The sequence below is a fragment of the Miniopterus schreibersii genome, assembly GCF_964146895.1.
Source record: "Miniopterus schreibersii genome assembly, chromosome: 1".
In the NCBI taxonomy this organism is placed as follows: Eukaryota; Metazoa; Chordata; class Mammalia; order Chiroptera; family Miniopteridae; genus Miniopterus; species Miniopterus schreibersii.
Window position 1 is genome coordinate 1836299 of NC_138101.1, and position 13396 is coordinate 1849694.

At 68.4% G+C, this 13396-nt stretch overlaps 1 protein-coding gene across 1 annotated transcript; it reads left to right on the forward strand.

Moving 5' to 3' along the window:
* Positions 1–301: 301 nt before the first annotated feature.
* HMX1 (H6 family homeobox 1) lies at positions 302–4083 on the forward strand (the record flags this gene model as incomplete). Its single annotated transcript, XM_081133933.1, has 2 exons — positions 302–695; positions 3449–4083. 2 exons carry the CDS (start codon positions 302–304, stop codon positions 4081–4083), a joined length of 1029 nt encoding a protein of 342 aa, XP_080990059.1.
* Positions 4084–13396: the final 9313 nt, after the last annotated feature.

The following is a 13396-nucleotide window of genomic DNA, read 5'->3' on the forward strand; positions in this document are numbered from 1 at the left end:
CGCCTCCAGCGGGGCAGGCCCGGGCGGCGACCAGAGCGGCGACGGGAAAGGCGAGCGGGCGGCTGTCCGGCCGGCTGTCGGCGCGCGCCCGCTCCCGGCCCAGCCCTGCCCGGCCCCGCGCGGAGGCCGCCGCCTGACCTCGGGGCCCGACGCCGGCGCCCCGATTGGCGTCTCCAGGCTCGGCCGCTGCGCGCACCCGGGAGCCGCGCGCCTCTGCCCCCGGTGGGGACCGGGACCGGCCGCGCCCCGGGCGCTCGGGACCCCGAGGAGCCCGGCTGAGCCCGACGGGCCCGCGGCCACGATGCCGGACGAGCTGACGGAGCCGGGGCGCGCCACGCCGGCCCGCGCCTCCGCCTTCCTCATCGAGAACCTGCTGGCGGCCGAGGCCAAGGGCGCGGGGCGCGCGGCCCAGGGCGGTGGCGGCCGCGAGGACGGCGGCGAGGACGGCGACGACCCCGAGGACCGGGACGCGGAGCTGGCGCGGCGGCGGCGGCTCCAGCGGCGGCGGCCGCTGCGCGTGGGCCCCGGGCCCGGCGGGGAGGCGCGGGCGCGCGCTCTGCTGGGGCCCGGCGCGCTGGGCCTCGGTCCCCGGCCGCCCCCCGGGCCCGGGCCGCCCTACGCCCTGGGCTGCGGCAGCGCGACGCGCTGGTTCCCGCGGGCGCACGGCGGCTACGGAGGCGGCCTCAGTCCAGACAGTGAGTGGGGGGCGCGCGGGGGGCTGGCTGGGCCCGGGCGCCGCTCCTTCCCCGCGTTTGCGCGAGGACTTCGGGTTCGTGCGCGCCCTTTTCGGGTCGCCCTCCTCCTGTGCGTGGCGGGGTGTGGGTCGTGTGGGGCCCCCCGCAGAGGCCCCGGGTGGGCGAGTTTGGAGGCCCACTCCCCGGACCGGGGTGCCCCGCGGGGAGAAGGCTGGGCAGGGTCCGGGTTTCACCCCCTGCCAGGCTGCGCAGGACCCGGGGAGGCCGGGAGCTGCGGGACGGACCTGGGGAGAGGGGACGACAGACAGCTGGAGAGGGACGGAAAGTGAAGTCTGATTACGGAGAGGAGACGGGGAAGGACTGGGAGCAGGGAGGGGGCAGGAACCGGAGAGAGGGGTGGAGGCGGAAAGCGGGACGCGGGAGAAACCCGGAGCGAGGGAGAAGGGAAAGGGCCGGAGAGGAGAGAGACGGGTGGGGTGCAAAGCGGAGTGTCAGACGCGGGGAGTGCAGGGGTTGAGCAGACGGAGCCACCGTGGTGGGCGCTAGAACCCCGAGGGGAGGGCCTTCCACAGTGTCCATTCCCCAAAGTTTCGTCCCCTGGGAGAGCTGCCGGCCAGGCCTGGGACGTCGGGGCCTGGGCCTCCCCCCTGGGCCTCCCTGGCCCAAGGGCTGCGTCTGCCGGGCAGGAGGGAGCCTGTTCTGAGGCCCCCAGTCTCACCCCTCCCTTCCTTTTCTGCTCCTCCCCCTCTCCTGCCTTTGTTCCCTGCTGAGGGCTCGGAGTAGGGGTTCTCAGCATCGGAGCCCACTCATTCCCAACCCTGAGTTCCGCTCCCCTTTCCTGGGGTCCCTGCCTCCCTCGGGGACCTGCTCATTGCTGGGAGACACGTGGGAGGGACACCAGGAAGCCATTCCAACCAGGCTCCCAGGTTTTGCCAGCCCCCCGACAACACACACACAGGCACACACACTGTGTGGCCAGTCGGGGTTCTTGGGGCTCTCAATCCGAAGTCCCTTCTGCTCTGTGGCATGTTCCCGCGAGCTCAGGTGCGTGGGCAGAGGCCTCTCCCCTCTGGAAGAGCCCCCTCTCTGATGTGTGTGCATGGGGGGCGAGCCCGGGTCTCAGCGCCAAACGCAGAAAGTCCAAGCCCCTCTCCTAAATGTGAGCAGATCTCAGTGGGTCCCCTGAAATCAGGGGATCAAATTTAGGGCCCTTCTGGGGGTGTTCCTGAAGAGGGTGTCCGCGGGCGAAGCCCTCCACTCCCCTCACCCCTCCACCACCCACTCAGCTTCACCACCACATGGCTCTGCTCCTCATTTCACGCCATGCGGGTTAGGGTCCCAGTCTGCGCCAGAGCTGGCGAGCCTGATGTGTATTGTGGTAATTCACGAGCCCCTGTGAGTCTGGGGGTGTGGGGTGTTGTGGGTACCCAGAGGCTCCCCATATCTGGTGGCAGGCACACCAGCCTAGAATCTGACCCCTCTGCAGTCACCATAAGGGCTTAGGCACCAGGGTTGGGCTGGGGCACATGCAAATCTGCACCCACCCACTAGGCATATCTGCACCCCCCCATGGGGCAGATCTGCACCCCCCCACAGGGCAGATCTGCACCCTCCCCCCCACGGGGCAGATCTGCGCACCTTCATGGGGCCAGGCGACCTGGCCCAAGCCACCACGCGAGCCCACCAGTGCAAACACTCACTCTGCGGACACACCACTGTCTCAGTCTGCAGCCTTCTGAGGGCGGCCCTGCCGAACTCCAGCTGGACCGCCAGCCTGAGGACCTTTGCGCAGAAGCTCGGGCCAGGTGGGGGGACAAACTGGACCCTCAAGGTGGCCTGCGGAGCCCTGCCATGAGGCCTCGGCTTCTTCAAGCCGGGCCTGGAATCTGGGTCCTTGACAGACTTTCAGCGGGTGACACCATCCTTTGCCAGCCTGGGCATCTTCCTCACCTTTGGGGGTTGGAAGCTTAGTATTTGGAGCACCGGGTCAGGGCCCCCTTGCAGACCTCTGTACCCCGAAACCCACAGGCTTCACGGCCCCGTGTGTTTGGGTGGGACAAGGCTGCTGCGTGCGTGTGTGTGCGCGTGTGTGTGTGTGTGTGTGCTTCCTCCCAGCGAGAGTGCGGGTTGCTGGGCACCAACTGTGGACCTCTGGGTTAGGGGTCGGGAATGGGGTGTGTGGGCACCCCGTGTCGCCCGGGCTCTGGAGTGTTCTTTGGGGATCGTTTGCACGGGCTTGTCTTCCCCTTGCAGGACTGTTTCTGTGCACGCGGGAATTTTGCATCCGCTCCCGAGGGCCGTGCCTGGGGGTCACGGCAGGTCTTCATCTCCGTGTCAGGGGGGCTGGGACCAGGGGCCGTCTCTGCCGTTTTCCAGGGCACCCCGCACATTTCTCTGAAGGACATCTGTCCTCTGCGCCGTGGCCTTGGGCGTTTGTGTGTTTTCTTTGCTGCGTCTTAACTGTCACAGGAAGTGAGCTTTCTGTTTGCGTTTGTGTGCATTTGCCCATTTCTCTGCCTTTTCTGTCTCCGCTGTGGATGGGTGGCCACGCGTTGGTGTCCTTTCTGTCTTCAGGCCCACCTCCTGTTGCTCGGCCTCTCTCCGTCCCCCGGAGATGTGCGCACTGCCCTGGTGTGGGGTGCGTGTGTGTGGGGGGGTGTGTGTGCCCGGAATAGTTCCCAGCCTGTAGCAGTGGGTGACCGGGCCTGGGGAACGGCCGCACAACCAACCATGCGCCCCTGTCTTCCCTGCAGCCAGTGATCGGGACTCTCCGGAGACGGGCGAGGAGATGGGCCGCGCCGAGGGCGCCTGGCCGCGCGGCTCCGGGCCGGGAGCGGCGCAGCGGGAGGCGCGCGGCCCGGCGGCCGGCGCGGAGGAGGCGGCGGAGGCGGCCGAGGCCCCGGCGGCGGCGGGGGAGGCGCGCGGCGGCCTGGCGGCGGGCGGCGGTCGCAAGAAGAAGACGCGCACGGTGTTCTCGCGCAGCCAGGTCTTCCAGCTGGAGTCCACCTTCGACCTGAAGCGCTACCTGAGCAGCGCCGAGCGCGCCGGCCTGGCCGCGTCCCTGCAGCTCACCGAGACGCAGGTCAAGATCTGGTTCCAGAACCGCCGCAACAAGTGGAAGCGGCAGCTGGCCGCCGAGCTGGAGGCCGCCAGCCTGTCCCCGCCGGGCGCGCAGCGCCTCGTGCGCGTCCCGGTGCTTTACCACGAGAGCCCCCCGGCCGCGGCCGCCGGCGCCCCCGCCGCGCTGCCCTTCCCGCTGGCGCCCAGCGCGCCCGCGCCGCCCCCGCCGCTGCTCGGCTTCTCCGGGGCCCTGGCCTACCCCCTGGCCGCCTTCCCCGCCGCCGCCTCCGTGCCCTTCCTGCGGGCGCAGATGCCCGGCCTGGTGTGAGCCCCGTGCCCTGGGCCTTTTCCCAGCGGCCGCCGGGGAGCTCTGGGGACGGTCGGTTGGGTGGTGCCGGGGCGCGGGGCGCAGGGCGCAGGGCGCCGTCGGGGAAGACGGGCGCTCCCACAGCCCCCTCTGGGCCTGGGCGGTGCGAGCCTGGGTCCCGGTGGGCAGAGGCTTTGTCCCAAGCTCCCCCAGAATGTAACAGGGGCCTGGCTCCCCAAAGAGTTGCAAGGCTGGAGCTCCTTCCCCCGCCGCCCCCCAGGGAAAAGGGCATCTCGGAGAGACGGCCGCCCTGCTGCCCGGAGCACCTTGGGAACAGGCCTCTCAGCCTGGGAGTCCATTTAGCCGCCCTGGGGCGCCAGCACCGGGCCCCCCGGCAGCAAAGACAAACCTCCGGGGCCTGGCCAGGGCGCCTCGCAGGTAACCACCCAACCCGAGCCTGCGCCAGGAGGCCGCCTGAGGACTGTGATCAGCCTCCCGGCCTCTAGCTGGGCCGGTGGAGAGAACCCGGGGGACAGGCCTGCGGAGGGGATGGGTGAAGACGCAGACGGTGGCCCTTCTCAGAGCTCGGCTTGGCCGTGGGGAGGAGAGGGCCAGGCTGGGGCTTCCCTCCTGGGCTGTGGCCTCAGTGGTGAAGACTTTTTTTTAATGAACACTTATTTGCGTGTGAAATAAAAGGGACGTTTTCTGGATGGTCTTGGCTGCTTTGTGGTCGCTGGGGTGGGGCCGGGTGGGCGCCCTTCCTCCCCCAAGCGCTAACCAGGGATGGGCAGAGCCAGGCCTGGCTAGTGGCAGGTGAGCGAGAGTCTGAGGTGGGGGGCACCATCGCCTCCCCCTTCTCCTTAACTGGGAGGCCCAGCGGACCATAGAGGAAGGGGAGGGAGCTGAGGAGGAAGAGGGGACACAGGGTATGTTCCCTATCTGGCGTTTTCGGGTCTCCAGGGAAACCAACAGCCACCAGGCAGGTTAAGGCACCTCGCATGGGCTGCTTCGTTTGGCGCCGAGGGCTGTGTGGCACCCTGTGCCCACTGTCCCATCCCGCACTGGAGTTAAAAGCCATCTCTGATCATACGGGTTTTTTCTTTGGGCCAAAACGAAACAGTGGTGCTCCCAGCAAGGTCAGGTGAGGAATGCTGAGCTCTGGCCTTGGCAGCACCCCCTGAACCGGCTGCAAACGCCTTCATGCTGGGGGACTTGAACCTGGGGGACTCGGAAGGTGGGCGCAGTCCCAGCTCAGGGCCCATGTTTGTGGGCTCTTGAGGAAAACTAATTCCGAGGATGGCCTGGGTCCCTGTGGCCTCCTGTCCCCAGCTGGCCCAGGGCGAAGACAGGCCCCTGCACCGGGAGGGACCCTTTATTGTGTGTTGTCTCCGGCCTGGGCAGAGGGGTCATCAGGGTTGAAAGGGTCACTACTGTGACAGAATCGAGTCCCCTTGGAAACCTCCGTCTGGGCTTCGGACAGCAACAAACACACCCAGGCCCAGAACAGACACCCCTGGGCCAAGATGCTCAGCAACCCTGCCATATTCCGGGTGGGCCTCTAGCAGTTCTCAGCGTCGGCACCCGTCGGCCTGGGAGAAGGCACCACAGGGGTCTCCCCACAGGGCAGCCGGTTGGTCCATCCGTCTGCACCAGCATCCAGCCCTCTGACCGAATCATCCGGCTTGTCTGTCCCGGTGCCCTGAGGCCAGGCCCCTGACAGTGCCAGCGGTGCCTCCTTGGTGGGCGGGCAGCCCAGGACCCAGGCTGTCCTGGCACCTCTGGGCCCTGAGGCCCCCACCTTCAGCTCCCAGTGCCCGATGCAGGACAGGGGTGAGCATCTTGAGGGACTTAGAGGACTCATCCTCCAGCCCAGCCCCCACCCCATTGGCGTGGCTGAACTACCAGCTCCCTCTGGAGAGGCTCAGAGCCAGTGCCGGTCCTGCCTGCAGCTTCCACACTCTGCCTCTGCCTGCCCCTGCGCCAGGCGGGAGCCAGGCGGTCCAGCAGCCAGGCAGTCCCCGCGCCAGATCCGCAGCCCCCACCAGTGTTACCAGCGGCAGTGGGACTGGGGAATGCCAAGGTCACCGGGACTCTCGGACCACGAACAGGATCATTCAGCCCAGGTTAAAGGAGTCATCACTGCAGTGCAGCCGTTTTATTTGACTGTGGTCTATGCGATGCAGCCCCAAGGTGACATGGTAACTGCAGCTTGCGCTGCGCCAAGTGCAGAGCCTAGTCCCCAGGGAGGTCTCCCTCAACGGTGGGTGGGTCTCCACCCACCAGAGCTCCAGGAAGGCCAACCCGAGGCCCAGGGAGCCACACTGCGCTGGGGCCACAGGCGCGAGAAGGGTGTGGAGCCCGTGGGCGCAGCATTGAGAAGTTCCGGAGGAGCCGGTCACTCCGGTCAGAGGGAAGACGGGTCTACGTGGCCGCAAATGCAGGGTGAATTTGGAGAGAAGGGCTGTGTCTTTCTGATGGAGTCAGTGAAAGTTTGGGCTGGCGAGCCCCTGACGAGCCTGCGCCTGCCAGGCTGGGGCTGGCCCAGGGGGATGGAGGGAGAGGGAACGGGAAGTGGAGGAGGCTGTGCCCCCAGCGTGGAAGGAAGTTCAGCGCTGTCTCCTGAGCTAGGAGCCCCACACTGAAGCACAGAAACCAGGGCTCAGGGAAGCTGGCTCTGCCCCGTGGTCATCCAGCATCCTGGGTGTGGCACCCGGCAGCACCACCAGAGAGAAGCCGTGGTTACTGTGGGACCAGGTTGGTGACCGCGGGGGGCTCCAAGCTCCAGCACATGGATCTCCCTGGAACCTCGGCTGCTCGGCTCCGCTCCTGGTAGAAGACGGATGGCTTAGATTTGTCTCCACTGCGCCTGCCCTCCCCTCCCAAACTGCCACCCCTCAGTGAGGCCCAATTCAGCCACCAAGAGCTGCCCAGGGCTTCAGGTCCCAGGGTCCCTGCGCCCAGGGGTATCCAACAGGCTCTGGATGCCCACCCAGCCCACCTCGGCCCAGGCCCAGCCATACTCACCCAATGACCTTGAGCTAGCCCCTTTCTCTTCTCCACGACTCAGTTTTCCTGTCTCGGACCTGTGCTGGGGATGGGGGTCTGTAACCTGTAAGTGCTCAGCCTTCCCTGATCAGCTGAGGCTGACAAGGTACCCAGGCCAGCGCCATAGCCACACCCTCCCCAGGAGTCTAGGGCCCACACTGGTGTGGAACTCGGGGAGTACCCAACCCTTCTGGGCCTCTCAGTCCCCTGCCTTGGTAGGACAAGAGCCACGTCCTGCTAGTGCCTTCTCGAGGAGAACTTGGAGCTCAGCTCCCCCCAGAGCTCATCCTGAGGCACCTCCGGAGGAGTCCTGGGAAGGGCCACTAACGGGTGTGAGGGCTCTGGCCCTTCCTTGGATCAAGAGAAGATGTGGCGTTGCAATCGGACAATACCACAGCCCGGCTCATGCTCCACCCAGAACAGACCAGCTCCGCGGTCCCCAGGTGGCTGCTCCCATGCCCATGCCATCCTCGCCACTCGGGGCGCCGGGCTGAGAGCAGGCAGAACAGCTCACTCCTGCCTGCCACCTCCAAACCCTCCCCCCACTCCCTTACCTGCCCCCTCCCGGAGACTGAGGGGCTCCCTGGGAGTTGCCCTTCTGGTTGTTGGTTCCCCACCCTGGCCACTCTCCGCATCTCTCTGCACCCGGGAGCCCTGGCCTGTACTCCAGCCCACCCAGCGCCTCCCACCCCCTGAACCCCAGTCAGACCAGAGCTTGCAGGCCCTTCCCACCAGGCGAAGGTGAGGGGCAGTGGGTGGCCTCTCACCGCCTCCCCACAAGCCTGGCCCAGGAAGTTTTCCTAAAGCTTTGTCTCTGAGCTCTCCCAGGAGGTGACTGGCCTAGATTGAGACAAGAGGGGCTGGAAGCTGGGCAGGGGGCAGGTGGGCACCAGGAGGGAGGCAGGAGTGGCCAGGTGGGCTTCTCTTTTTCCTGTGTCTGCAGGTCTCTCTCCCAAGCACCCTTCCTGGCTTTCTGGCCCCATCTGGCAATTCTTGGAAAGGGAAGCTGAGGCTCCAAGAGGGGCAGAGACTATGGGCCAGGGACTCTGCACTCACTCAGCCACAGAGGTCCCTGGACTCCCTTTCCTCCACCTGGTGCTAGGGAGGTCAGCCACCCCCTCCCTGCCAGTCCATGCTCAGGCAGAGTCCAGGTGTCCATCCCTGCCAGTGGAATCGCCGGGATAACAACTCCCTATGGTCACTCTCCCCTCTGGTGGCTGGTGCAGGGGTCCACGCAGCTTCCTGCCTGTGCAGGGGTCCTGCTGGGAAGTGGGGTCCTGCCTCTTGAAATCCTTCGCCTGGAGCATCGCCTTCATTGAGCGTTTTAAGTCCCCCAGAGGCTTCTCTGCTGCATAGCCTCATTGCCTTTCCCTCTCCCGAAAAGGAGAGGTGGGACACCCCCTCGAAGGTGGATTGGAAAGAGGGCCACCCAGTCCTCGTGGTGCTGAGGTCTGAATCTGGAAAGGACATGGGGACAAAGGTGCCCAGAGAAAACCCAGAACACCGTGGCGCCCGGGGCCACAGCCTGGAGACCCAGCCGCAGAGCTGCCTGCTGGGCCCTTGCCGGCGCCTGGCCTCCGGTTTCGTTCAGTTTAAACTCTCACCGTGACAGTGAACATTACTGCAGTCAGGTGGAAACGGAAATAAGTCATCTGCATTTCCACCATCAAAAAGTCACCCGCTTCTCAGAGTGAGACCAGGCCGTGGGCTTACTGAGCGGTGATTCATAACTGTACGGTTAATTAAAAAAAATTCCTACCAGTTAAAAACTCGTGTATTTACTGGTGAAAGGATGTAATGTCTGTTTGCTTGAAAATATCTCACCAAAAATAAACAAATTAACGAAATGCTGATAAATAAAGGAGAAGCCTGGATGAAACGGGACCCGCCGGGAGTCGGTGCTGGTTCACCGGGGCGGGTACAGGGGCTTCATTTCCAGGCTCCCTCTACTCTGTTTATATGAGAAAACTTCCAGAATCAAAATGCTTTGAAAAGCGACAGGAGACGCTGTCGGTGCGTCCGGCGGCTGGCGCTCTGCCGGGCTGTTGGGCCGCTTTCATGCCACCCGGGTCCGCGCTCCCCGGCGCCACCTCTCGCTTTCTTTCCTGCTTCTTGCGAAGGTGCGCGTCGAACCGGTTAGCTCGGCCTCCGCGGCCGCGGCTCGTTCCCAAACCTTCCTCTCGGTCCACGAAGCCTTCCCGGCCTCCCCCTCCCCGGGGCCCGGCGCCCCTCTGGGTCCCCCCACGCGGAGCAGCGGCGCCCCGCGGGGACGGCTCCGGGGGCTGCGGGGTCGCGCGCGCCGCCGCCCGGCCCCCGCGCAGGAGTCGCGGGCGCGGACCTGGCTCCCCAGCCGGCGGAGCGCGCCGTGGGTTCCGGAGGCCGAGCCCCGCGGCGGCCTCTCCGGTCCGGCGCCTGTCCTTGGTTGCACCGTGCGTCCCCGACGCTCTGGGTGTCCCCAGAACTCGGGATGGGTGGCCGCGCGCCGCTAGGCGGGAGACCCCTGGAGGGCGGGCGGGGGAGGGGGCCGCGTGCTTGGGGTCCCACCCGGAGAGGCCGATGCGCCCCACCCCTGGGAAGGCGGTGAACTCCCAGGTTCTGGGCGTATCTGTTATAGCCCAGGCGGCAGCCCAGGAGGGGGCAGGGGCGCCGAGGTGCAAGAAGGGGCCTTTGGGACGGGGGGGGGGGTCTTGCCAACCCCCAGGATGGTGTGTGGCGGGGAGGCCCTTTCCCGAGCGCCCTCACGGCTGCCCCGGGCTCCGCCTGCCCGCCGCGCTGTCCCTCCGCCCGAGCCGGCGCAGCGGGTCCCCGCCTCCGCCTTCCTCTCCCCGCGCCTTTCTCTCCCCGGCGCTCGCCCCGCAGCCCGCGGCCCCCTCGCGACCCTTCCCTCTCCAGGACGCGGTTCCTTCCCGCCCCGGACTCGCCAGGTGAGCGAGGGAGCCCGCGCCCCCTGAAAGGTTTTATTCTTTTGCCGAGAGGCCTCCTGGACTAAGGCGGCCAGAAGCGCGCGCCCCGGGGTGCGGGGCGGACCCCGGCCGGGCTGGGGAGGCGGCGTCGCGGCTCCGGGGCCCTGGGGCCGGGCTCGTCCCCCCGCCGGGCCTGAGGCTCCCGGGGCGTAGAGAAGCCCGGGCCCGAAGGAGAGAGGCCGGCACTGGCGCCGCCCGCGCCCCGCGGACCCGGCCCGTCCCTCCGCCGCCTCCCCGCGCGGAGCCCGGGGCCCAGGCCGCTGGGACGCCCCCACCCGCGGCCCCCGGCGCCCCGGCCCCTCCCGCAGCCCTTCCGGCCCCGCCCCCCTCCCCGGCGCCCGGCCCCCCCAGCCCCCGGCTCACCTGGCGGCCCCGCGGCGTCTCCGAGTCTGGCTCTGCCCTCGGGCCCCGCCCCGGGGCTCTCACCTCGCCCTTCCCGCCCCCTCGCCCCCGCGGCCGGGCGCGCGCTCTCCCCGCCACCACCGCGACTAAGGCCAGGGGCTGGGCCCCACGGCAGGGAGGTGCCTTGGCCCGCCTGGGTCCCGGAGGGCTTCCGGGAGGCGGCGGTACTCAACCCGAAGGCTCGAGAGCAGCGGAGCGTGAGGCGGGAAGGGAGAGACCTGGCGGTGCGCGCGGCGCCTCGGCCGTCGGAGGGGCAGCTCCGCGGGGCTCCCGGCCGGCGGGCCCTCCGGAGGGACCCTCCCGGGAGACGGGCGCGCAGTTAAGGCTGCGTGGCCTGGGGAGAGCCCCGTCACCTTCCTGAGCTCAGCTTGCCCGTCAGTGGAATGGGCAGGCAGCCTCGGGAAGGTATCGCGACCTAATGACAGGATCGCGCGTGGGCCCGGCGCCTGCTGCCCGGCACAGAGCCGGCCGTGCCCCTCGCGCCCACCACCGCCCGGCGCCTCCGAGACGCTCAAACCCGGGGGCCTGTGCGTCGGCCTGGGCTCGGTCGGGGGGTGCAGAGTCACGTCGCCGCCCCGCTGGGGCTCCAGCCAGGACAGCCAGGCTTTGCGCACCTGGGGGCGCCCAAGCACCCTATCCGCACAGGTCAGCGCACACCTGCGCAACGGCCCTCCACGGCCACAGCTGCACCCCTGACCCCGCAGACGCGGTCAGCACCCTCTGCCCTCTCTCTGGCCAGGGTGCAAGCTCCCCATCTCCCCAGCACAGAGACCCCCGTCCCTTGCCACGTCCCCAGCAGAGACGCAGAGTGTCCACAGGCCTGTGCCCATCCCCACCGCAGGCAGCTGTGCCCCTTCCGCCCTAACCACCCAACTGGCAGGACATTCCGTGTCCAGAAGTGGACACAGGTCCTGGCCCAGAGCCTCGGGCCCACGCGATGGCCCCTCGCCCCCTCCACGTTACTTTGGGGCTTTCTGTGAGTGGGCAGGCGATCAAGTGCTTTATTCCAATTGTCTCAAATCCCCTCAGTAACCTGGGTGGGGGTGATGTCCCCATTTTACGAATGATGACGGAGATCACTGTCCGGCATCCGAGTTCAAACGCTGCCTGATGGGGGAGGCAGAGGTGTGTCCAGCTCTCTTTCCAGTGGGGCACTGAGGAGAGCCCAGCCCCACCGCCCACAGCCCTGGCCCGGGCAGGGGAAGACTGGGGGGGGGGGGCTCAGCAGCTCAGAGGCCCAGCTCCTCCAGGCCCTCCCCTGGCCCTTCCTCAAGCCCCGCTCCCTCTTCAAGCGTTTCCCTACCCCCGTTCCCCGGGATGGGGTGTCTCTGAGGCAATCCATCTGTGCCCGGCTTTGCCTCGGAGGCCCCCATACTGTAGAGTGCCTTCTGTGGGTTTCCTAAGGCCCTCTAGGATGCCCGAGACCCATCTGGGCCTTAGTGGGGTCCCAGAGGGCAGCCGCAAGCGGTCAGAGACCCTGTGGGCCCAGATTCTGGGAGGGCAGCCTGACCAGCTGCGGGACGGAGGGTCTGGGTGGACAGAATGATTCCTGATGATTCAAACTGTTTGTGTAGACACGGTCCCCTTAAAAATATTCCGTTCTTGGTGGTGACAGCCCCGAGCCACCTCCCTAGCAAACCTCCAGCCCCAGCCCCGTCTCACCTCCTGCACCCATTTTACAGATAAACCCAGTGTGGCCGGGAAAGGCAGAACCAGCCTCCTGCCTTTTCTTCCCTCAGCTCCTGAACCCAGCACAGAGGCAGGGCCCGCCCCACACCAAGTGCCCCAGAAACCAGAGGGGCCTTTGTCCCCGCGTGTTGAGGGAAGGGAGTGGGACCCACCCTCCGCTTGGTGCCCTCTCTGGCCTCCCCGTCCCGACTCTCCTTTGAAAGCCTGGTTCTCCCCCAGGGCCTGGCCGAGGGGCACGCCCGGGATTGTACCCGGGGACCCCAGCCCATCCGAGCCCGGGCGCAGCGTCCTCGGGGAGGCCGGGTGGGGGGGTGAGCGCGTGTGGGGGGGGGGAGAGTGCCGGCCTCCCCGGCCGCCGGGCGGGGCTGATCCGCGAGGTGGGGAGCTCGGGTCCCTTCCCCATCCAGCCGCCTGCGCCCACAGCCTGCGCCCGGGAGGAGGGGCCCCGGCGTCCCCCCGGCTCGCAGCGGGTCGCCCGGGCCTGGGGCGCGGGGCCGGGGGCGCCTGGGGCGCAGGGACGGGGGCGCGCTGGGCGCGGGGCCGGGGGCTCGCTGGGCGCGGGTCCGGGGGCGCGCTGGGCGCGGGTCCGGGGGCGCGCTGGGTGCGGGGCCGGGGGCGCGCGGGGCGCGGGGACCCCGGGGCGCAGGGCGGGGCGGCCGAGCGCGCTCCCCGCGCTTCCCCGCGGCCCCCGGCCCTTCCCGGAGCCGCTCCCGGGCGGCACCTCCGCGCCCGACCGCGGCGTCAGCACATCCGGGCCTCGCTCCCTCGGCTTTGAGTTTGTTTCTTAAATCGCGAAAATCCATTTTCCCCAAACGGGCGGGGGCCCGCCTCGCCTCCCCGGGCGGGAGCGGGGGCGTCGGCCCTGCGCCCCCCCGCCGCCCCCGCCCCCCGGGGCCCGGCATTGATCCCGCGTCTCGCGCACATCGCATTAGTCCTAATGGTTTAGCTGATGATTCAACTACTTTTTCGCTAAAAGCCGACCCTCGGTCCTCACCCGCCTCCGCCTCCGCCTCCCGCGGCCCCGCCGGCCCCTCCGCGCTCCTCGGACCCGGGCCCGCTGGCCCCGGGGGACGCGCCCCTGCACCCCGGGCCCGCGCGGAGCTCTGGCCGCGCCGCGAACGGAGCGCGATCCGGGGCTGGCGAGGGCAGGGCCGGAGGGGCTGCGGGGGGACCTCGGGCCCCGGGCGCGTAAAACGAGCCCCCGGAGACGCCCGAAGTCTCTCCTCCCGCCCGAC